The sequence below is a fragment of the Hylobates moloch genome, unplaced genomic scaffold (genome assembly GCF_009828535.3).
Source record: "Hylobates moloch isolate HMO894 unplaced genomic scaffold, HMol_V3 SCAFFOLD_14, whole genome shotgun sequence".
Lineage (NCBI taxonomy): Eukaryota > Metazoa > Chordata > Mammalia > Primates > Hylobatidae > Hylobates > Hylobates moloch.
This window is the reverse complement of record NW_026652289.1, coordinates 56,640,528-56,666,960: the sequence shown is the minus strand read 5'-3', so window position 1 is coordinate 56,666,960 and position 26,433 is coordinate 56,640,528. Positions and strand designations below refer to the sequence as shown.

The window sequence follows — 26,433 nt, the reverse complement described above, 5'->3', positions numbered from 1 at the left end:
CACTTTTCGATCAAGCATGGTGGCTCACACCTGTAATCCCAGCACTCTGGGAGACTGAGGTGAGCAGATCACTTGGGGCCAGGAGTTCAAGACGAGCCTAGCCAACATGGCAAAACCCCATCTCTACCAAAAATACAAAAACTGGCCGGGTGCAATGGCTCACATCTGTAATCCCAGCACTTTGGGAGGCCAAGGCGGGCAGATCACGAGGTGAAGAGATTGAGACCATCCTGGCCAACATGATGACACTCCATCTCTACTAAAAAAAAAAAAAAAAAAAAAGGCCGGGCACGGTGGCTCACGCTTGTAATCCCAGCACTTTGGGAGGCCGAGGCGGGCAGATCATGAGGTCAGGAGATCGATCGAGACCACAGTGAAACCCCATCTCTACTAAAAATACAAAAAAAAATTAGCCGGGCGTGGTGGCGGGCGCGGTGGCAGGCGCCTGTAGTCCCAACTACTCGGAGAGGCTGAGGCAGGAGAATGGCGTGAACCCGGGAGGTGGAGCTTGCAGTGAGCCGAGATTGCACCACTGCACTCCAGCCTGGGCGACAGAGCGAGACTCCGTCTCAAAAAAAAAAAAAAAAAATTAGCTGGGCATGGTGGCATGAGCCTGTAATTCCAGCTACTCAGGAGGCTGAGGCAGGAGAATCACTTGAACCCAGGAGGCAGAGGTTGCAGTGAGCCAAGATCGCGCCACTGCATTCCAGCCTGACGACAGAGGGAGACTTCATCTCAAAAAAAAAAAAAAAAAAAAAAAATTAGCCAGGCATGGTGGCACAAGCCTGTAGTCCTAGCTACTTGGGAGGCTGAGGAACGAGAATTGCTTGAACCCAGGTGGTAGTGGTGTTGCAGTAAACCAAGGCATTCCAGCCTGGGTGATAGAACAAGACTCGTCTCAAAAAAAAAAAAAAAAAGTTTAGATAACCACTTTTCAACTTTTCTTCCTTTCCAACATATGCATTTAAAGTTATAAATTTTCCTACATTCATTGCTTTAACTGTATCCTACAAGTTTCTGATATGCTAGATTTCATTAATGTTCAGTATAAATTATAATTTTAATAATTTATTGTAAGTAATTTATATTGTTATTTCTTTTTTGACTCATGGGTTATTCAGAAGAGTTTTGCTTAATTTCTAAATAGCCAATGATTTTCTTTTTTTTCTTTTTTTTTGAGATGGAGTCTCGCTCCGTCGCCCAGGCTGGAGTGCAGTGGCACGATCTCAGCTCACTGCAAGCTCCACCTCCCGGGTTCACGCCATTCTCCCACCTCAGCCTCCCCAGTAGCTGGGACTACAGACGCCCACCACTATGCCCGGCTAATTTTTCTGTATTTTTAGTAGAGACGGGGTTTCACCGTGTTAGCCAGGATGGTCTCAATCTCCTGACGTCATGATCCGCCTGCCTCGGCCTCCCAAAGTGCTGGGATTACAGGCGTGAGCCACTGCGCCCAGCCTATCCAATGATTTTCTAAGTTATCCTTATGATGTGCTAATTAGGTCAGTCATTTAACAGTGCTGTTTGTACTGATTTTGTGTTGCTTGCTCTGTTAGTTACTAAGAGAGATGTGTTAAAATCTACAATTTTTTCTTTTTTAAGTTTTTTTTTCTTTTTCCTTAGAAAAATATTGAAGAAAAAAATCTACAATTATGATGGTGCACTTATCTAGGTCTACTTTGGCTTTCCTTTTGCTTTACATATTTTGAATCAGTCATTAGCTACGTATAATATCAAGTGGCTCATGCCTGTAATCCTAGCACTTTGGAAGGCTAAGGAGGGTGGATCAACTGAGGTCAGAAGTTCGAGACCAGCCTGGCCAACATAGTGAAACCTCATCTCTAGTAAAAATACAAAAATTAGCTGGGCGTGGTGGAGTACGCCTCTGATCTCAGCTACTCAGGAGGCAGAGAATCGCTTAAACCTGGAGGGCGGAGGTTGCAGTGAGCCGAGATCACACCACTTCAATTCAGCCTGGCAAAAGAGTGAAGCGAGACTCCGTCTCAAAACAAACAAACAAAACCCCCCAAAATTTAGTGATTATGTCTTCCTGTTGAACCGGCCCCTTTTATCATTATAAAATGTCCCTTTGTATCTCTAGTAATATTTCTGGTCTTAAAGTCCATTTTGTCCTACAATTTTTTTTTTTTTTTTTTTTTTTTTTTTTTTTGAGACAGAGTCTCACTCTCTTTCCCAGGCTGGAGTGAAGTGGCACTATCTCAGCTCAATGCAACCTCCTCCTCCCAGGTTCAAGCACTTGTCCTATCTCAGCCTCCTCAGTAGCTGGGATTACAGGCGTGCACCACCATGCCTGGCTAATTTTTGTATTTTTAGTAGAGATGAGGTTTCACCACATTGACCAGGCTAGTCTCAGACTTATGACTCAGATGATCCACCCGCCTCAGCCTCCCGAAGTGCTGGGATTACAGGCGTGAGCCACCATGCCTGGCCTGTCCTGAAATAATATACACCAGCTTTTATCCTTTCTCCATCTTTTAACTTTCAACCTATCTGATAATGCGGATGAATATCCCAGGCAAGTGTGTGTGTGTGTGTGTGTGTGTGTGTGTGTGTGTGTGTGTATGATTTCTATTTATCTGAAATTTAATTAAAAGTAAAATTAAGAATGATAAAAATTAGGGTAGTGGTAATCTCTGAGGCGAGCTGACTGGGAAGGGATATGAAGGAAATCTAAACACTTTATTTGTGCACTTTATGCACAATATCCTCAAGTTTTTCTATAGCTCAAGCTTTTGTTTTACTTTTTAAACTATAGTCTTAATTTCTATTCTAAAATCCATTCCTTCCAGTATTTTCCATCTTAGGAAATGGTACCTCCAAAGCACCCATCAGCTCTAGCCAGAGGTCACTTACTCATTTAGAGTCCATCAATAAAGTCCGTGGATGGTTTACCACCAGAAATATACCTCATAATCATCTGGATCCCCCCCAACCTCTACTGCTACTCCAGTGCTTCAGTTTACCTTAACATTTCACTTCAATTTTTAAAAAAAGCGACTTAACTGATCTCCCAGATTCCACTCTTACCCTCTGCTATCCCTTCTCCTCAAGGTAATCAATGCAATCTTTTAAAAATACAAGTCATATCCTCTGCTTAAAATATTATCACAGTGCCATTAATTTTTATAAAAGCCAAACTCAACTTGGCTTACAAGCCCTGAACAATAACCCCCTGTCTATTTCATGTTACTCTCCTTAGTTCATTATAATCTAGTAGCACTTACCTGTTTTCAAGTATTTCACCATATCAAACTCTTTCCTATCTCATGGCCTATAATATTCATCATCTGAACTCCTCATCAAGGTAACATTTATTTCAGATCATCTCTCAAAATTTAAGTTTCTTAGAGAGGTGTTCATGTATTCACAAATTCAAAATCCACTATTTTACTACTTTCTCTCATAGGACCCATTAACTTATTTATAACACATAGCCCATTTATCTATGTTATATAAATAGATACACACACACACACATATATATGCACACACAATATGTATATATGCACATATATATACAGAATCAGGACTACATCTGTCTAGTTTATCACTAGATCATTCCAAACACCAAGCACAAAGTCTGACACATGTTCTGTGTTCAATAAATACTTCTTAAATAAATTAATAAATGGATGAATAAATGATCTTAAGACACTCAATTCAAGACCCAAGAGAAAACATTTAATTCCACTATTCTCCATATCATCGGCTGCCTTAACTGGGAAATTAAATGCCTTAAATAGCAGGCTTAAACATCAAGTAGTTAAAGAATAATAGACTCACAAATTACACAAGAAATGGACAAAATTATTAAGATTCCACTCCACAGAAGTTAAGAGTTTCAATATATTCATGAAAAGTACAAACTGACGAATCCCTAATGGTGAACAGAGACACGAAGACCTTATGAGTGTAGAGAAGGGAAAAATTCAACAAATTATGTGGATAAACAAGTGAGTTTGAGACATACAGATGCAATCTATTCTTTCAGATCTAAAGTTTATCAGGATCAACTGACAACATCAGGTTTATCTCCAGGCAGAAACCAACAGAAACATTACCTTACCTAAGTAATGTGCTGAAAAGCAGAATCTAAGTTTCAGTAGTATCCTTATACAATATCTCCAGTTATTACTATCAAAAGCCTCCACAAACTACAAAGAGGGCAATGTGCTGGGGACAGTAACATAGTTAAGAAAACATCTCTGCCCTGTAAGCATATTCAGTGAGAAATTTACTGACCTTTACCCCATATTTTACTTTTCCAGCATAATGTTTTATAATGAAAGCAGGCTCCATCACAGCTGGAAATTCGATGTAAGAATTATCTTCATGTTGATGCTTAAACTTGTCTAGCAATGTTTGATTTGTAGCCTGTGGAAAGCTGAATTAAAAAAGAAAATATATCACTACAGAAAAATGAGAAAGATGCGGTAATGAGTACAGCCCTTTTCAAAGTACATTATAATTACATTGCCATCTTACACATATAGCAGTTTACAAAAGTTTTCACCTATATTATCTAATCTGATTCTCATAACAAGCTAAAAACTAATAATAATTATTGGTGTTACTATTTTATAGATGAGGGATCAAAAGTTATGATTTGCCTGTACTCATACTTTGCAAGTAGTAGTACCAAGAAATTAACTCGTTACATATTTAGCTTAGATTGCATTGTTCTGAACTACTGTAAAACCCAAAGGAAAATAAAATCCAAATCATATACTCTTTGGGGCCAACAACTTCCAAATAAGAGAATAATATCTCGATTCTCATAGGTCCTAAAATCCATAAAAATTATTTGACTCCCTATGCCTTCATGCATAAATAAGTAGCCATTTTCTTACTATACCAATTATTTGTACTCATTGATTATACTGATCAACTGAGCACTTAATATCCAGGAATCACGCAAACAATATCTATTATTTAATTGCATAATAGGAAATATGGAAATACAAAAGTTCAAAAGAAGAAAAAATCATCACTGGTGTAAATAATGAAAAAGTTCACACAGGACATAGTAGGTGTTAAGACTGTGATGTTAAAGGTTGGGAAGGGTTTCAAATAGAGAAAATATCATTGACAGAAAAAGGAGAAAGAAAGTTTCAGAAAATAGCTTCATTTAATGGTAGCTGAAATAAGGAAAAATAATGTGACATGAGGTTGTAAAGTTGCTTAATACAAATCTAAAGTGTAAAAATCATTCCAAAATTACAATAAACATAGTTAATTACATAGTATGCATTGCAAACCATACAAAGAATGGCCTTCAGCATCAGATAATCATAGTTTACATTACTCATTCTATCAGTGACCTGGGGCAAACTAGGTAACCTTCTTTGAGAAGGGGTCTTCTAACCCACAAAATGAGATACCAGTTATCACAGTGCCAGTAGAATTAAATAAAACTAGTAAAAACATCTGGCAACAGCAGGCATCTTCTAGGGATTAAACAAACATTATCGACTTTATGTTGCCAACACTGGTATTTTCCTGGTCACCTTGACCTGCTTTTGTATTCAAATTAATATCTCTTCCTCAAAACATCTCCACCATCTAGCTCACTCCAAAACTTTAAAGCCATTTTACAATGGAATATAACTTACTATTTCGAACAGAGACGACAGCACAGCTCCTATAACAGTCTCATCAATCTTCTTTCAAGTCACCAAAGCATATTATCAAAATAAATTTTCCTATAATAGTGCTTTAATCATGTGCCCCCTCTGCTCCGAAATGTATAGATCACCAAGGCAAAAAGACTTGACTCCAAGATCCAAGCATAGGCCAACTCAACCTCTGCAAACTTATATCTCACTACTTCACAGCAGTGTGCCTCTCTTAAGGCAGGATGCTCACTTCATCGTCTCTAGGTCACGGTTTATTTGCCTTCTAATCATCTGAGTAATTGAAAAACTTATGATATATTTTCTCTTACTTTTAAATGGATAATAGAAATTTTCAAAGGAAGGAAGATAGACACGAAAACAGTCATTACTTCAAACTAAAAAAGATGGAAAGTTCCTGCATTCAGCAGACATGTATGGATACCTATTACCTTACCAGGCAAAAAAAAAATTTGGAACACAAGAAAATCATTCATTATTGCTCATATCAAAGCTCTTAATCTAGTGTTCCTCAAAGACTATCTGGAAGGGTAGCATCAGGAGAACCTCTAGAGATTTGAAAACTATCAATGCCTGGATCCCAACTACTGCAATTCTGACTTAATTGATTAGGGGGATGACCTAGCATCAGTAGTATTTACAAAGTCCCAAGGTAATTCTTATGAGCAAGCAAGATTCACAAAATGCTGCCCTAAATGAATGCTCTAATCCTAACTTCAGTTGTTAAAATGTAGATTCTGATTCAACAGATCTGGAATGAAAGCTTGAGATTCTACATTTCCAGCAAGAATCAAAGTGGTCCACTGCTGCTGATAGAAGATGACACTTTGAATACTATGGGAAGATTGATAATATTCCTAACATCCTATGCATATGTAACTCTGACACAATATTCCTCCTTCCTAAATACCACCCTACATCCTACAGAATCTAGCTAAAGTAACCTGCCCCGTAACATACAGCCATTAAGTAGGAAAGGCTAAACCAAGACCTCTGATTCTAAACCCATACACCTAGAGCACTACAAACACACTGCATGAAGAACACAACTAAGGATATATTTGACATTATATATTCCCTATAAAAAATATTTTTAGAGAAAAAATAATCAATGTAAGTCCCAAAATAGTTCTTCCTACATGTGACTAATTTATTTTCAATCTAGTTTCTTTTACAGGTAAATGGCAGAGAAAAAATATTTCATGCCTTTGCATCTTCTGGAATGTTAAAGCACAGAAATTCTTTACAAGGACAGGTAATAACTACAGGACTGACTCATAAAAAGGTTATTCAGTCCAGTATCCTACCTACAACAATACACTGACAGATGATGCAAAGTAATTATAATAATAGGAAATTATATTAATTGTTAAAGCGGCTGCCAATCAGCTCTAATAATTATAAAGTTCTTCATTTTATTGAGCCAGAATTTATCTCCCTGATACTTATGGCCACATGGCTCAACCCCCGTAGCTTTCGGGTAACAGCAAAGAAGTGACATTCTCGGCCGGGCACAGTGGCTCACACCTGTAATCCCAGCACTTTGGGAGGCCGAGGCGGGTGGATCACGAGGTCAGGAGGTCGAGACCATCCTGGCTAACACAGCGAAACCCCGTCTCTACTAAAAAAATACAAAAAAATTAGCCGGGCATGGGGGCGGGCGCCTGTAGTCCCAGCTGCTCAGGAGGCTGAGGCAGGAGAATGGCGTGAACCCAGGAAGCAGAGCTTGCGGTGAGCTGAGATCGTGCCACTGCACTCCAGCCTGGGCGACAGAGCAAGACTCCGTATCAAAAAAAATAAAAAAAATAAAGAAGTGACATTCTCATTATTGGGTTAAATCTATGTGAAGTAGCAACTGGTCAGGAAATTATAGTCTTTGTATAATAAGATGTGCATTCAATGAAATTTTGTTTAAAGAATGACAGGACAGGACAGGCACAGCAATTCTCATATGTAATCCCAGCACTTTGGGAGGCTAAGGTAGGAGGACAGCTTGAGCCCAGGAGTTTGAGACCAGCCTGGGCAACAAAGTTGAGTCTTTGTCTCTAAAACAACATTTTAAAATTAGCCAGATGTGGTGGTATGTGCCTGTAGTCCCAGCTACTCAGGAGGCTGAGGCGAGATCACTCGAGCCCATAAATTCAAGGCTTCAGTGAGCCATAACCGCACCATGGCATTCCAGCCTGAGCTACAGAGCGAGACTCTGTTTCAAAAAAAAAAAAAACAAAAAAAAACAAAAAAAAACCGAAAGTAATCTACTACCTCAGTTGCTGTTTACAAATACCTTAAGATATATAGGACAGAACATCATCGTTTATCATTGTCATTTGCCTTTTGCATACAAGAAAACTGAGGACTAAGGATATTATGAGATCTGCCAAGGGTAGTTTTGATATACACAGTTGTGATATTATAAATAAAAATATAATTGTGATATTTTATATATATAGGGGTGTGTGTGTGTGTGTGTGTGTGTGTGTGTATATATATATATGTTTTCATCCATGGTTCCTGGCTCATAACTCCTGCAGCCCTTGGTGTAGTCTTTTGTTATAATGTTGGGGTGCTTTAGGCCTCAGAAGCAGGCCTCAGGAAACAGAATCTCTCTCTCTAACCTTCTTCTGTCCTCCTTTTACCTGCCCAAGGGAGGCCTCTAATATGACTGCGGGTTAAAAGACCCTCATTCCAGAAAGGGTCCCTCCCCATATTCTGAAAGAAAAAATGTTGCACAAGAAGCCAGGAAGAATCTGGACAGACAGGCCTTGCTGGGTTTCCCACTCAGTCTATCAGTATGAGATCATCTTCTTTTGTCCAATCACATTTCTACACAGTTGTCAATAATGCCTATGTAATGAAGCCTCCATAAAAACCCAAAAGGACAGCATTTGGAGAGCTTCCAGATAGCCAAACATATGCGTGCTCCTGGAAGGTAGAGTGCCCAGGAAGGACATGGAGACTCTCTACTCCTTCCCTCATACCTAGCCCTACACATCTCTTCATTGTATCCTTTGCAATATCCTTTATAATACACTGGGGTAAATGTACGTAAGTGTTTCCCCAAGTTCTGCAAGCCACTCCGGCAAATTAATTGAACTCAAGGAGAAGCTGATTGGTCAGAAGCTCTGGAAGAGTAGACTATTGACTGGTGTCCGAAGGTGGGGTGGGGTGCAGTTTTGGGGACTGAGTCCTCGATCTGCGGGATCTGATGCTACCTCCAGGGAGATAGTATCAAATTTGAATTAGAGGACACCCAGTTGGTGTCCACTGGTTGCTGGTGGGGAAAACCCCACACACGTTTGGCCACAGATGTCTTCATGTTGACTGTTACGGTGTGAGAGCAGAGGAAAACATGGTTTTAATGTTTTTCCCAAATAACTGGTGTCAGAGAAGTGAGATTTGCTAAAAAGGCCCTGGCTCACTGAAACATGTGGTTTGGGAAGAAAAAGGATAAAAGGGTAGAAGATGAGAAACCTTTGTTCTGGTGTGGCCACATGGTCACCCAAGGTATGAAGCCATAGCTGCTATGCTCTGTTATTAAAGGTAAAAGTTATCAGTGGAATTTAGAGATGGTTCCAACTCCTGGGGAATTGGTTCACTGGCTGCTTAAGGAAATGCAAACTAATAAGAAAAAAATGAACTGGCTGTTACAAATAAATAGCCATAAAACTAGCTCTTATAAATAAATAATCCCTTAATTACTGTTATTTATAATAGCTAAAATGAAATTTAAAGAGAGTACTGTGTTGGTCCTTGAAGCTGGATCAACCTCAGATCTCGGTCTGTTTGAGCTCAGGCTGCTGGCCTCAAAGCCACCCTCCAAGGACAGAATTATGCAGGGACAACAAAGTACTTCTGAGACATGTGGTTACCAAGAAGGCAGTCAATGTGGAAAAAGGGCAAAACGAAGTAACTGCACCCCACCCCACCTCCAGACCCCAGCCAATAATCCATGCCTCCAGCTGACCAACCAACTTCTCCTTGAATTCAATTAATTTGCATAGTGTGAAGGAATAGTTCCATTTTGTAGATTGGTATCCTTAGCTTCCTAAAGAATCTTTACTAAAATAGATTATGAGAGTAACTACATTAGGGGCAGTAGCTTTGGTTTAAATGCTACAGTGGAAAACATGTTTGGGTTGATGTAGGACACAGGGCTCACTACTAAGCAATCTCAGACATCTATACATGATTGAGACACACAGGATGTTATTCAAAGGGAACAGCCAGCATAGTGGACTGAATAAAAGCCACTGTATGATCTTTTTACTCTGGGAAGGGAGATTGCCCAACTCTCCCCAGAAATGCCAAGCAGAACAACCCAGATGAAGCAGCTGATATGCTTCATATGCAAGCTACGTAAGACTAGCTTTATGATGATAAGGATATTCGCCCAATGAATGTGTCTGTTATTTACGAGGTTACAGTAAATGCTGTAGTTAAGGGGGTCACTTCTACAAAGGTCCATGAAATGAGCAGCTATGGGGGTACTACAGCAGTGCTGAGAAGGGCTAAATCTAGACATTCCTCTTGCACCTTCTCTCAAGCACAAAATGCCAGTAAGAACTGTTCTTTTTGTCAGCAAGAGAGTCTGAGACTTCCAATGGCTATGTGGCAGTTTCCCTAGTGGGAAGACTCTGAATGTAGATGGTAAGTGAGACTGATGCTGGTAGCCCTGGGGGGCTACAAATGGGTCTTGACAGGAATAATCACTGACTCTGAAGTGAGCTTTCCTTACCTAGTGGAAGATGCAAATGCTCAGAGTGCCATTTAAAAAACAAACAAACAAACAAAAACCAAAAAACAGAAAGTATCGCATGGATTTGGACAATCATCATTTTTTTCAGAACGAGAAACACATTGTACAGCCTACCATGTCCAACAAAGGGGAAAAAAATCCTCCTCAGAGTAACAGTTTGATGAAGGAGTAGGATGGGCAATTAAAACACTGGTTGTATAAAACACAGGAAGATAAAAGAATGAAAGGCTGGCTTGCACGCTTTCACGAGTGTGTGCTCACATTCAACATGAGTGGGACTAAAGAAGCATCTCCTTAGATTTTTCTTGTTTTTCTGCTTCATCTGGGAAAGAGGCGGTTGGGGAGGGTGCTGGTATGACTATCCAATTCTTCCCAAGGGAGTAGTACACTGGTATAACAACTATAATTTTTTTCTTCTCCAGATGACCTCAAAAAGAAAAAACTTTTTTTCTCTCCCCTACCAGATGCAGTGGTCCTAGGACTAGGGCTGCAACTGCAAGTGCTGGAAGCAGGGATGATTGCTAAGCAAGAAACTGTAACTACATTTTTAAACCTTAAGTCAAAATTCCTAAGGGCATGATGGGGGTGGGTTGTACCTTCACTCTATCTAGCAAAACTGGGGCTAAGAGTGAATGCAACTACTTTTCCTGGCCATAAAAACAGCTCACTAGTTCTGCACCCATGTAATTTACCCTATCTAAAGGGAAGTGGACTGAGGAGGAGGTACTTGCTAGACTAGAATTGTTGTCTGCAATCTAAACCAGCACAGTGGCAATTCTTAATGTGCCTTCCAAAGGAGGAAAAGTTTGGGAACTAATGGAGAGAAGGAATAGCAGCTGAGGGTAAAGATAGGAATAAATGGGTTATACATTGAGGGAAATCCAACATTACATTAACACATTTAAAGAAGCTCAGAGCAAGAGATGACACTGTCTTGAAGCTCACTTATAAGAGATGCTCAAAAGTAAAAGTTGTATGTTTGCGGAGACTGCTCCTGCTTCTGGAATCTGACAAGACTGAAAGGAAGCCTGCAAACTTGAGTGGTCTCTCCCTGGGAGACATATTCATACACATGATAACGAACTGGACTAATTACTAATGACTGAATGGGATTCTAATAACATAGCAGTATGTTTGAGTTGTATATTCTTTTGATGATGTAAAGGATCCACGTTTGAAAGCCAGGGCGTGGCCTGTGACATGATTTTATCTTTTATGTGTGTGTGTGTGTGTGTGTAGGTTTTCGTCCATGGCTCCTGACTTATTAACTACCACAGCCCTTGGTGTAGTCTTTTGTTATAATGTTGGGGTGCTTTAGGTCTCAGGAGCAGGTCACAGGAGCAAGCCTCAGGAAACAGAATCTTTCTCTCTAACCTTCTCCTGTCTTCCTTTTACCTGCCCAAGGCAGGTCTCTAATCTGACTGTGAATCAAAAGATCCTCATTCCAGAAAGGGTCCTGCCCCATACTCTGAAGGAAAGAATGCTGCACACAGAGGCCAAGAAGAATCTAGACAAACAGGCCTTACTGGGTTTCTCACTCAGTCTATTAGTATGAGATCATATTCTTTTTGTCCAATCACATTTCTACACAGTTGTCAGTAATGCCTACGTAATGAAGCCTCCATAAAAACCCAAAAAAAACAGCATTCGGAGAGCTTCTGAAAAGCTGAACGTGTGGGAGTTCCTGGAGGGTGGTACACCCAGGGAGGACATGGAGGCTCTGTGCTCCTTCCCCCACACCTCGTCCTACGCATCTCCTCATTGTTTCATTTTCCCTGAGTTCTGCAAGCTGCTCGGGCAAATTAATTGAACTCAAGGAGAAGCTGGTTGGTCAGAAGTTCTGGAGGCATGGATTACAGGCTGGTGTCTGAAGGTGGGGTGGGGTGCAGTTTTGGGGACTGAGCCCTCGATCTGTGGGATCTAATGCTACCTCCAGGTAGATAGTGTCAAATCTGAATAGAGGATACCCAGCTGGTGTCCACTGCTTGTTTATGGGGAAAAAACCCCACACATTTGGTCACAGAAGTCTTCTGTGTTGATTACTGTGGTGTGAGAGTAGAGGAAAAACATGGTTTGAGAGTTTTTCTGTAACAGTAGTTATAGAAATGGGATACAAATCCTGGACTTCTGACTCTAACACCTAAATATTACAGGGAAGCAATATAATACTTCAAAGCACAAGCTTATTAGTCAGAAATACTTGACAGGTTTGACTCTCAGGTCCTCCATTTCCTACCTACATAATCTTTTTTCTTGGATTGTTTCTTAAACTTTTTTGTGTTACTATAAAATTCCCCAAACAAAAAGAAGTGCTAATTATTCCATTATCAACCACAACGGTTCTCAACACAGAATATCAAAATCACCGATAAAGCTTTCCCAAATAAACATATATCAGAGGTAAGGTATACAAACAGTTAATTACAAACCTTACAATTTTATGAGAGATAATAATTATGTGGGGGCATATAGAGTAATGCAAGAAACTTTTACAAAACTCTGGACAGAAAATTAAGGTACTTTTTACTTGCGTTAACAGCATTTTAATTTCTTTAGATTAATGGAAGTTGACTAGTGATAGAGTAGGTCAGAGTGACACTACACTGTCAGCAGTCTTCTTTCTGTTAGCTTTTTATTCTACCACCTTACACAATCATCTTATCTCTAATAGTAAATCCTCAATACTTTCTATCCTGTTTAATGAATATTAAACTAGAAATCAGGTAAACAAATTCAATTTCTAAATTTTTTACTAAACAGTCATAAAAACCTCACAACCTCCTCATCTCAGTTTCTCCAAATCTAGATTTGCCATCTCTTAGGATAATCAACTGTATTTTATAGATTGTTGAGAATACTCTGAAGAATGCTACATAAAGCATTATTTCTGAAGCATATATCTAAGTCAGTTATATTGAACAGTGTTAACAAGGAACAGTAAATAACTGGCAGATGTTGCCACTTACACTGCATGATCATGGTAGACATTACTAATTTACCATACATTCTTTTTTCTGTTTTGTTTTTTTGGAGACAAAGTCTTGCTCTGTCGCCCAGGCTGGACTATAGCACAGTGGCGCCATCTCAGCTCACTGCAACTTCTGCCTCCTGGGTTCAAGCGATTCTCATGCCTCAGCATCCTGAGCAGCTGGGATTACAGGCCTGCACCACTATGCCCAGCTAATTTTCATATTTTCAGCACAGATGAGATTTCACCATGTTGGCCAGGCTGGTCTCAAACTCCTGTCCTCAAGTGATCCTCCCGCCTTGGCATCCCAAAGTGCTGAGATTACAGACGTAAGCCACCACGTTTGGCCTATCATGATATTCTTTTCTGCTAAACATGAAAACTACAAACACATCTCATACATGAAAGCTCAATTTACAAAGAAAGAAACATGTAACCAAAAAAAAAAGTCAACAAGTTTGACATCAATGTGTATTGAATAAATCTAGAAGAACTTAAGAAAAAAATGAATTCAAGTAATGAAGCCCATCCTAATTACCTAGAAACATACAGATATAAAAAAAAAATTGTGGCCACACACGGTGGCTCACGCCTGTAATCCCAGCACTTTGGGGGGCTGAGGTGGGTGGATCATGAGGTCAGGCGATCGAGACCATCCTGGCTAACACGGTGAAACCCTGTCTCTACTAAAAATACAAAAAATTGGCCAGGCATGGTGGCTGGCACCTGTAGTCCCAGCTACTTGGGAGGCTGAGGCAGGAGAATGGCGTGAACCCAGGAGGTGGAGGTTGCAGTGAGCTGAGATGGGGCCAATGCACTCCAGCCTGGGTGACAGAGCAATACTCCGTCTCAAAAAAAAAAAAAAAATTGTACAAAAAAAATGTGGCTCTTTATTTGGTAATGTAAGAAAAAAGTTTTAACTTAAAAAGAGATAAAAAGCCAAAACAGCCAATAACAAAACTGTAAAGAATCACACTCACTTGCTTTCTTCATCCAAAAGATGAAGCAGTCCTGTTGGTTTTTTGCTAATAAGATTTATGCAGCAGGTATTATCAATGTAATCTATGTTGTGCCAGCTGATACCTTCAGTTCTATATTCCTCCTAGAAAAACCAAAAAATAAAATAACAATTTATTCATCTTGCAGAAAATAGGTATATAATATAGATTGAAAAGCTTTTACCCTGCTTAAAATTCTAAGATTTTAAAAATCACCAATCCACACAATGAAAGAATGTATAATTTCAGTTGTACAAATCTTAATACAATGTATTTGTTTTCTCTTAAAGAGACATGCCACAAATTTGTTTTGTTAGAATCCTAGTTCTAAGTTCATTCTAATCAAAATGTAGGGCTAGATTTGTTTTAGTCTCACTATCTGATGATTCCACTAAGTAAAAACATACAATGAAGAAAGAAGGCTAATATCTCCTACATGACTTTAAGCCATCAAAAAGGACTATATTTTTCCTGGATTATCAACAATGAATTTAATGAAACAATTTCTGGGAAAAGTGGGACCCCATCACCCTCCAGTAATTATATGGAATTCATACACACTTAACTTTGGCAAAATAAAATCTTTAGGACATTTTTTTTTAAAGAAAAGGTTTTGAATTCTAAGGTTAAAAAACTCGAGGTTCAGGTCTTGAGTAACTACTTAAAATCATCTTACAAAGCGCTCCATTTTTTCTTATTCTTTCCTGTACTGAGATATATTCTTCTATTCATCCTTGTGATACTTTTACTTTTTAGACGTTTTTTTTTTTAGGAAAAAAATGCACCTGAGAATGTAAAGGAGATATGTTTCTGCACTGCAGTAATATTTAGGCATCAAGTAAAATACCCCATGTACCCAACTGTCTTAGCATTCACTTATAGTACTTGCACAAGTCAACTGCCAATCTGCAAATAGTGATTTTGAAATTCTTTTTTGTTGTTTTCTGATTTTGAAATTCCATCATTCTTTCTGTATTCATTATTATCCAGTAAAGAAGAATGAACCCTAACATAAACTATAGTTACTCTAACTAGGAAAGGTAAATACTTCTTTTCTTTTAATTAACAATTTCACATGTAAGAAATAGTCATATAAAGGTCACTCCCCAATGGCAGTAAGAAAGGTATTTCCCCCCAATTTTTTAAAGCATGAAAAATATACACACTAGATAGTATGAGCTTAATGATTTTTATAGGCATTACTAGAAGTCCAAAAGTCCTCCTCATGATCTCTTCCCAAGGACTACCCAAACCCTCCTACCCAAAGTCAGCTTCTAATACAATTAATAAGATTCCCCTATTTATAAATAGTATCTAAATGGAATCACATAACACATACTCATTTTGTCTCTCTCTTTTCTTTTTTCATTCAACTAATGTTTCAGAGACACAACCATTTTGTTGGATGTACCTGTTCATTCATTTTAATTGCATTGTGAAACAACACAATCACTCAGCCACATATTGTCTATGGCTACTTTCTCAATGTAACAGCTGAGTTGAGACATATGGCCCAAAAAGCCTTAAAAGATCTGGCCATTATAGAAAAAGTGTGCCAAACTCTGCTACAAAGCATTAGTTCTAAAACTTTAACGTACAACGGAATCACACGACGGGCTTGTTAAAATACAGAGTATTGGGACCCCATCCCCAGAATTTCTGCATAAGTAGGTATAGAGTACTTAGAATTTTCATTTCTAAAAAGATTCCAGGTGATGCTGATGCTACTATTGAGGAGAGAGAAGGAATAAACTTTGAGAATCACTGCTGTAGAGTATTCCATTGTATCTGTATACAATAACTTGTTCACCCATTCTACTTTTTTCTTTAAGAGACAGGATCTCTCTTTGTTGCCCAGGCTGGTCTCGAACTCCTGGCCTCAAGCAATTTCAAGCAATCCTCCCACAACACCGGGATTATAGGCACAAGTCAAGCCCCACTCTACTACTGATAGACACTGCTCTTAATTCTAATATTTGGTCATTAAAAATAACATCTTATGACCATTTCCACACAAAACTTTCGGTGTGCATTTATACCTATTTTTGAGTGAAAACACAGGATTATAAACTACATGTTAATGCCAAACAGCATTCTGATGTGGTTGTGGCAATTTACATACACATCCCAGTGTATGTCCCTATAGACATATCTCTCCAATATTCGTATTGTCTGTCTTTTTCATTTTAGTCATTTCGGTGAATGCCTACTGGTGTCTCAATGTGATTTTAGCTTTGATTTCCCCGATGAATAACAAAGAAGAAACATTTTCCTATGTTTACTGCCCATTTGGATTCCCCCTTGTATGACATGCTTGTATTCATGATAAAAACTCTTGGCTGGGCACAGTGTCTCACATCTGTAACCCTAATGCTTTGGGAGGCCTAGCTGGGAGGATCACTTGAGACCATGAGTTTGAGACTAACCAGGACAACATATTGAGACCCTGACTCTACAAAAATAAAGAAAAAAATTAGCTGAGCATGGTGGTATGCACCTGTAGTCCCAAGCAACTTGGGAGGCTGAGGCAAGACGACCTCTTGAGCCCAGGAGATCAAGTCTGCAGTGAGCTATGATTGCGCCACTGCACTCCACCCTGGGCTGCAGAGTGAGACTCTGTCTTAAAAACAAAAAACAAACAAACAAGCAAAACTCTCGAAAAACATTATTGCCTTGTTCTTAGTCTCAGAGGAAAAGCACTCACAGTCTTTTTCATTCAGTAAGATATTACCTGTATTTTGTAGATGTCCTTTATCAGAAAATCATTTTCTACTCCTGGTTTAAAAGAAAAAAAGGAATAGCTATGCAATTTTATCAACTGCTTTTTATATATCTCTAGAGATAATTGTGTTTCCTCCTTATTTATTAACAGATGATTAAATTGCTTGATTCAGTTAAATGTAAAGCACATGTTGAAAAAAAAAAATCTCCCTTTGGTTACAATGTATTATCCTTTTGTACATATTGATGGATTTTGTTAATATTTGTTTAGAATTTTTGTATCTGTGTTTATGAGTGAAACTGACCTGTAATTTCCACTTCTAATATCCTTAACAGATGTGTGTATCATTGATATCCTGGCCCCCTAAAATGTACTGAGAATTGTCCTTTTTTCTATTCCACCTAACAGCTTATGTCAGACTGATACTCTTTGTTCTTTCCATGTTGGTAGAATTCACCACCATGGCTTGCAATGTTCTTCAGGGAAAGGTTTTAAATTACATATTCAATGTCATTAATAGTTACAGACACAGATTTTCTATTTCTTCTATGTCAGTTTTGAAAAGCTCTTTTGTTCGTATCATTTGACAAGTCTATTAACATAAAGTTATTCAGTGTGTCTGACTATCTTTTTAATATGTGTAGGATCCGGAGTAATACCCTCTATCACTGGGATTTTGGTTGTGTATATCCCTCTCTCTGTCTTGTCTTTCTCTCTCTCTCTCTCTCAGATGAATTCCTTGAGGGGTTCATCAATATTATTAGCCCTTTCAAAGTATTACTTTTGGTTTGGTTGATCCTCTCCCATGGTATATTTGTTTTCACACTTTTATTAATTTCCTCTTTTATCTGTATTATTTCATTTTCTCTACTTTCCTCTGGTTTAGTTTGCTGATCTTTTTCCCAATTGTTGACAGGGATCACTGATTTTAAACAAAAATCTTCTAAGAGCTATGAAATGTTCCTCTAAGTATTGCTTTAGGCATTTCCCATAGTTTTAATATGTAACATGTCATTAAGTACAATATATTTTCTAATTGTTCAACCTCTAGGCTATTTAGAATTTTTTTTGTTGTTGAGACAGAGTCTCGCTCTGTCGCCCAGGCTGGAGTGCAGTGGCCCAATCTCAGCTCACTGCAAGCTCCGCCTCGCGGGTTCACACTATTCTCCTGCCTCAGCCTCCTGAGTAGCTGGGACTACAGGGGCCCACCACCACGCCCGGCTAATTTTTTTGTATTTTTAGTAAAGACGGGGTTTCACCATGTTAGCCAGGATGGTCTTGATCTCCTGACCTCGTGATCCGCCCACCTCGGCCTCCCAAAGTGCTGGGATTACAGGCGTGAGCCACCGTGCCCAGCCTAGAATATTTCTTAATTTTTAATCATATAGGTATTTTTCAGTTATTTTTTAGTTATTGATTTCAGGTATAATTTTATTATGGTATTAAAATCTGTGTCATTTCAATCCTTGGAAATCTGACTTTCACTTTATGGTCCAGGATATAAACAAATTTTGTAAATATTCCACACAAACTTGAAAAAAAAGTGCATTCTGCAGCTGTTGATGCAGTGTTCTATACATATCAGTTATATATTTGATTTTTATTTTTTCTTTTTTATTTTTTTTGAGACGGATTCTCGCTCTGTCGCCCAGGCTGGAGTGCAGTGGTGCAATCTCGGCTCACTGCAAGCTCCACCTCCCGGGTTCATGCCATTCTCCTGCCTCAGCCTCTCCGAGCAGCTGGGACTATAGGCGCCTGCCACCATGCCCGGCTAATTTTTTTTGTATTTTTAGTAGAGACGGGGTTTCACCGTGGTCTCGATCTCCTGACCTCATGATCCGCCCGCCTCGGCCTCCCAAAGTGCTGGGATTACAAGCGTGAGCCACCGCACCCGGCCTGATTTTTAAATCTTCTATATCCTTAATTGATTAGGTTTCAGGCCTAAGGGCAGGAAACTGACATTCTGCTCTGAAGGACAGTCAGTGATGGATGCCCACAAAGGTACTAATCTCATCTTCTAGATATTTTAAATCTTCTATATCCTTACCAGCTTTTTGAACACTTATTCTATCGGCAAGTCAGCATGGTATGTTAAAACATTCCACTATGATGGTAAATATATTTTTCATCTTTGAGTTTTATTCATTATTGCTTTATATATTTTGAGGTTATGCTATCAGGTGCTTATAAATTTTGAACTGTATACTACTTCCCAAGGAAGTGAATAATGCTAAAGGGTAGCATTATTAAATATTCCTTTTTATCTCTAGTAATGCTTGAAATATGATATTAATATAGCTACAACTGCTTTTTTTCTTAAGGTTTGCTAAATCTTCGCTCATCCTTTTAATCTTTCTATATACTTATACTTACAATGTCTCTCATAAGCAACAATCAGTTTAGTTTAGTTTGGTATTGTATCTAGTCTGACAATCTTTACCTTCTAGTTAGCGCAATGAATCAATTATATTTAATGTAATCACTAATATTTATGAGAGTAAATCAAACACCTTACTACTTGTTCTTTGACTTTCATGGCATTCCTTTTATTTCTTGCTTTCTTCTGGATTGAGTGTTTTTATTTTACTTATCCTCTGTATTTTTTTTTAAGTTTTATATTATTTTACTATTTTTGACAATTCTAGAAAACATGTATCCTTAACTTATCACTAACAGAAATAATATCTCTGTAACTTGGCATTTAATACAAAGATCTTAGAGTATCTTAAATTCTATTTACTCCTAACTTATATGCTATTACTGTCATGTATTTTAGTTATATTTAAACATTAAATAGTTCTGCTTTTTATTTTCTCTTTTTTTTTTTTTTTTTTTTTTTGAGATGGAGTCTCGCTCTGTCACCCAGGATGGAGTGCAACAGCACGATCTCGGCTCACTGGAACTTCCGCGAACCCTTCCCAGGTACAAGCGATTCTCCTGCCTCAGCCCCGAGTAGCTGGGATTGCAGGCGCCTGCCACCACACCCTGCTAATTTTTGTATTTTTAGTAGAGTCAGGGTTTCACCATGTTGGCCAGGCTGGTCTCACACTCCTGACCTCAGGTGATCCACCTGCCTTAGCCTCCCAAAGTGCTGGGATTACAGATGTGAGCCACCACGCCCAGCCTAAATAGTTCTATTTAAACCATAAAAGTTATTTTTAACTTTGTCTAACTAATATTCATTTAGATTCAATGACTTTTTTATAATTTTCATTGCTCTTCATTCCTTCCTGTACCTGAGCTACAATTGGAAACAATTTGCTGCCTAAACAATATACTTTGGTTTTAAGGAAGATATGCCATTGTCTCCTAGCTTCCACTATTTCCACTGAAAGGCTGACTGCCAAGTCTTATTGTTGCATCTTTAAAGATAGAAATGTCCCTGACTTACAATGATTCAACTTTACAATGGGGTGAAACTGTCATAATTTCTACAGACTTTATCTTTGCCTAGGCTGGTGATATGTGGTACATGAGATATTCAACATTTTTACTATAAAATAGGTGTTGTGTTAGATGATTTTGCCCAACTGTAGGCTAATATAAGTGTTCTGAGCACATTTAATGTCCTGCACATTTAAGGTAGGCTATGTCAAGTTATGATGCTTGGTAGGTTAGATGTATTAAATGCATTTTTGACTTAAAATATTTTCAACTTGGCAAGGAGCATCTGTAGTCTCTGGTTTCCTCTAGCTGCTTTTTAGACTTTTTTCATTGTCTTTGGTTTACTATAATTTTCTAGGTATAAATATCTTTGGATTTAACATGCCTTGGATTCTTAAAGAGCTTTTCAAATGTATGCTTGTTGCGTTTGTTTTTTTGTTTTGACAGTTTTGGAACATTCTCAACCATTACGTCTTCAAATATGGCTTCTAACTTATTCTACGTCTCTCACACACATCTTTCCAAAATTCCTATGGCACATGTTAGACCTTTTCACTATGCTCTTAGAGTATAAGTCTCTTTCTTATCTTCATTCATTAGGCTCAGTATTTTCTTCTGGTCTATCTTCCAATTTACTAATTTTACTAACCTGTATCTTACTATTAAAAACCATCTGTGTCTTCTCAATTTCACAGTACTTTTTAGTTCTAGGTTTTCCCCAATTTGGGATTTTTAAAAGTAATTTGTAGTTCTTTAATAAAAATATTGCACCTTATTTTTAAAAATTTCTTGAAAGCATGGTTACTTTCCAGTCCATGTCTAGTACTAATATCATTGGCTGGATCCACTGTGGTACTATTATCTCATTTCTCTTGGGATTTTGTTGTTGTTGTTGTTGTTGTTGTTGTTGTTGAGACGCAATCTCACTCTGTCACTCAGGCTGCAGTGCAGTGGTACAAACTCAGCTCACTGCAACCTCCACCTCCTGGGTTCAAGCAATTCTCCTCCCTCAGCCTCTTGTATAGCTGGGATTACAGGCATGTGCCATCAAGCCCAGCTAATTTTTGTATTTTTAGTAAAGATGGGGTTTCACCATGTTGACCAGGCTGGTCTTGAACTCCTGACCTCAAGTGATCCACCTGCCTCAGCCTCCCAAAGTGTTGGGAATACAGATGTGAGCCACCACGCCCGGCTACATTTCTTGTGGTTTTTATTCATGCTAGTTTGCCTCCATGTATGTCTTTATGTCTCTGTCTCTGTGTCTCTCTTTCTCTCTCTCTCTCTCTCTCTCTCTGTTTTGGACTGAGTGTTAGATCCTGTATATGAAAAATTATAAAGATAATTTTAGCAGTTGGATGATGTCTTCTTTTAGTGGAGATTGTGTTTGCTCTTGGCAGGTGGCTAAGAATACTACAAATTTTATATTATTTTAACCTAATTGGGAACTGAGATGATTTTAAACCGGGCTTCAGTCCTTCTGATGCCAGGTTTACTTCTGATTTACTTTTGTCTGAGATGTAACCCTTTAGGGATCTCAACCTAAAGCCTATAGGAATTACCAAGGGCCTCCTCCTTATCTTTGAGTCAGAAGAAAACTCTGCTCAATTCCTCATACTCTCAAGCCTTGCCCTTTTAGAATCAGAAACACTACAAAAATAACGAAATGTCTGTAGGAACAAAGCAGCACCCAAATGCTGGGCTCACTTCCCTAGATTTCTTTCTTATAGTCTAGGCCCTGTAAAACTTATTTGAAGGTACTCCAATGCTTTCAAATATATGTTGTTGAAGTTTTTTGGTTGTTCTCCAAGGTAAGGTTCATCAAAAGTTTCTAGTCTGACAACAACAGAAGTAAAATGGATGAAACAAAAACTTGCTAGATTATGAGCTCCTCAAATAAGATCCCTGAACTCTACATTTTCTATCTTCTATGCTTAGCACACTGCCTGGCACACAACTGTTGTTCAATTTACTGATGAATCCATCAAATGAAGAATAATTCTCAGCAAGTAAGGAAAAGAAAAAAGAGGGCAGTAATACAAGCAACAGAAAACATACAATTGGCCCTCCATATCTGCAAAAGGTTCCACATTTGTAGCTCCAACCGACCACATATCAAAAATATTTAAGAGAAAAAAATACAAAAAATATAAACTTAGTATAGCAACTATTTACATAACATGTACAGTGTATTAAGTATAAGAAACTGAGAGATGATCTAAAGTATACTGGAGAATGTGCATAGGTTATGGGCAAACACCATGCCATTTTACATAAGGGACTTGAGCATCTGTGGATTTTGGTATTCTTCAGCAGGGGGTCCTGAAACCAATCCTCTGTGGATACCCAGGGATGGCTGTACTTTCAAATATCAGAAACCTCTTTGGGTCTCTTAGTCTACATTATAATCTCTACCACTACCTTGATTCAGTTCAGAATCACTCACCCATTCTACAGTCATGTGCCACACAAAGACATTTCAGTCAAGGACCAACTGCATATACAACAGGGATCCCTAATCTCACAAAAAATTCATATTGTCTACTGACGTCTTGATCCTGACCCTGTGTAGGCCTATGCTAATATGCTATGGTAATACGTATGTATACATGCTAATATGTATGTACGTGTCTTTGCTTTTAACAAAAAAGTTTTTAAAGTTTTAAAAAAATTCAATAGAAAAAGGGCTTATAATTATATAAAGAGAAAACATTTTTGTACAGCTGTACAATGTGTTTGTGTTTTAAATTGCTACTACAAAGTCAAAAAGTTAAAAAAAGTTTATAAAGTAAAAACATTACAGTAGGCTCAGGTTAATTTATTATTACAAAAAAATTAATAAATTTAGTGTAACTTAAGTGTACAGTGTTTATAAAGTCTAAGTAGTGTGTGTACAGTAATGTCCTAGGCCTTTATCACCACTCACCCAACATCTCACCCAGAGTAACTTCCAGTCCTGCAAGCTCTAATCATGGTAGGTGCCCTATGTAACTGTACCATTTTTTATCTTTTATATTGTATTTTTACTGTATCTTTTCTATGTTTAGATACATTTAGATACACAAATACTTACCATTGTGTTACAATTGCCTACAATATTCAGTGTAGCATGCTGTACCGGTTTGTGGCCTAGGAGCAATAGGCTATATCATATAGCCTAGGTGTGTAGGAGGCTATACCACCTAGGTTTGTGTAAATACAGGATGATGTTCATATAACAGCAAAATCACCCAATGATGCATTTCTCAGAACATATCCTCATCATTAAGTGACACATGACAGTACTTCAACTAGTTCATAGATTTTTCTCCTTCTTTCCAGTTCACTGCTCTTCAGTCCAATTCAAGTCCTCTGCTAAATATACTTCAAATAGCTTCTCATTGTTTGAAAAATTCTAATCTTCCCTGCATGACATATAAGTCCACCGTTTTAAGTACAATGTGTATAATGTTACCTTTGCCTAAAATATCTTTTCCCATTGACAATCTAGTGAGCTCCAGCTCACTATATGAAACTATATGCCAGAATCAGCACTGGAAAATTTTTGCAGCCTTTCAGGTAGTTCCAATCAACCTCATCCTTTGTGTAACTACTTTACCTTATATCTGATTATAGCATTTACATCCTGCATGGCAATTATTACATCTCTTTCCCATCCTATATGCCTGTGTACTCCTTTTGGACAAAATTTAGAACCAAACCACAGTCATCATATTGAAGATTTTTCCTACAAATGTACCTGTGATACTGTATCTTCTTTTTAAAAATTTTAACCTTAACTGATTTTATACTCAACTGAACTTAACAAGTAATCACTGAGTACCCATTTCATACTAGTTACCAATGAGGTACATATAAATAAGACACTTAACAAGATTCTGATCCATAATTGCACCACATTGCCCAAAACGTTGATATTCAGGGTAGCAAGTAAATGAGAATCACCCATCTTCCAAGGAGTTTTGAACACATTTTCCATAAACTCTAAGGTTTTTTATTTTTATATATAATACGTTTATGGCCAAGGCATTTCTTCTGGCTCTCTGTCTAATCTAGACTTCTAGAAAAGAATAATTTCAGTTTACAATAAAGAATGCTTGTCTTTTTCAAAAGCAATTTAACCAATGTTCTGTTTAATGATCCACAGAGCAACTGATGTTCTGCTCTGTAAAATATAGAACCCAGAAAACAAAATGCATTCCCTCACCCTTCTAACATATGTACTTATTTGCAAGAGATAAAGAATATTAACTTAATATGATTTATGTAAGAGTCTTGGACTGAATCAAGAGACATGGATGGCAATCCCAGCTTAGCTTTTGATTAAAAGAAAATATTATAGAGCCAGAGTGTTAAGGTTTGAATACTGGCTTTAGACAACATCTGAAAAACTAGAATAAAAACAGTGCTGACTGATAAGTAACACTACATAACTCATAAGTGTTAGCTAACATTATAACAAATAATATTATCTTTCCAAAGCTCTAGGGTAGCATCTAGCTAAAAAGTTATATGTTTAAAACTTTAAGCATTCATCAAGCTGGCCAGGACTAATATTGTCATGCTATTGTTAACCAGCCAGTATGTCCTTTAAGCAAAATAGACGCACTTTTTTAAAAAGCTAAGACAGCAACAAGATCCAATGATGGGAGACTTGATGATATAAAGATCTTTTCTCCCTCTTTTCTGTAGACCTGCTGGCTGTTATAGTGTTTCTGTTCATTCTCTATTCTTAACCATTTCCCTTGAGTTCAGTTTGATGAAACCTGTGTCTGCCTATGTCCTCATACACAAATTCTGGGGTACAATGTAAACCTATTACTGATTTCAACCTTAGTTTGGAGAAAAAGTCCACATTTTGTTTGACCCTCCCTTTACCCTAATAATTCTCATGGAAACTGAAAGCCCACTCTTTTTTTTTGAGATGGAGTCTCAACTCAGTCGCCCAGGCTGGAGTAGAGTGGCGCAATCTCGGCTCACTGCAACCTCCGCCTCCCACATTCAGGCGATTCTCCTGCCTTGGCCTCCTTAGTAGCTAGGATTACAGGCTCCTGCCACCACACACGGCTAATTTTTGTATTTTTAGTAGAGACGGGGTTTCACCATGTTGGTCAGCCTGGTCTCAAACTCCTGACCTCGTCCGTCCATCTCGACCTCCTAAAATGCTGAGATTACAGGTGTGAGCCACCACTCCCAGCCAAAAGCACACTCTTTTTTATACTAACTTAATCAATCTTGAGATTCTCATAAGAAATATCTAGTTACCCATCTTGGTCTCTCCATACCTAGTTTCTTTGTATCTACACTCTGTATTGACTTAAGATTCTGTTAAGCTCCTCTATCCCATCCTAGAACTAAGAGACCAAAGCAATCAAACAAGCATACAGTTGGCCCTCCACATCCTCGAGGAATTGGTTCCAGGACTCCCCGTGGATACCAAATCCACAGATGCTCAAGTCTCTTACATAAATGGCTTAGTACAGTCAGCCTTCTGTATATGCAGGTTTGTATCAGTAGTTTTGTATCAGCCATGGGTTGAATGCTTGGATGTAAAACCCAAAGATAAGGAGGACCGAATGACTGTACTTAGCATTACACACAGTGACCATGTAGCAATTAAAAATCAACACCATTGTTTCCAAACCCGTGTGAAAGAAAAAGAAAAAAGAAAAAAAAATCAACACCAGCAATAAAAACAAAACAAAACAAACACACACATCTTTTTAATCAATGGTTCATTCAAGGCCAGGAGTGGTAGTTCCTGACTGTAATCCCAGCACTTTGGGAGGTCAAGGTGGGAGGATTGCTTGAGCCTAAGAGTTTGAGACCACTCTGGGCAACATAGTGACACCTTGTCTCTACAAAAAATAAAAACAAAAATTAGCTGAGTGTGGTGATGTGCACCTGTGGTCCCAGCTCTTGAATGGCTGAGGTCGGGGGACTGCTTGAGCCCC

General features: G+C 38.3%; 1 protein-coding gene across 5 annotated transcripts in view; it reads right to left on the bottom strand.

Moving 5' to 3' along the window:
* The window catches only part of MYO9A (myosin IXA), a 300,242-nt gene that overhangs the window by 136,396 nt on the left and 137,413 nt on the right, over nt 1-26,433 (bottom strand). For all 5 annotated transcript variants that reach the window (XM_058427939.1, XM_032174780.2, XM_032174781.2 and 2 more), the window contains 2 exons: nt 14,359-14,480; nt 4,264-4,405 (listed from right to left, as the gene is read on the bottom strand). In XM_058427939.1, the coding sequence (XP_058283922.1) occupies nt 4,264-4,405; nt 14,359-14,480 (264 nt within the window). The remainder of the gene's footprint in view (nt 1-4,263; nt 4,406-14,358; nt 14,481-26,433) is intronic.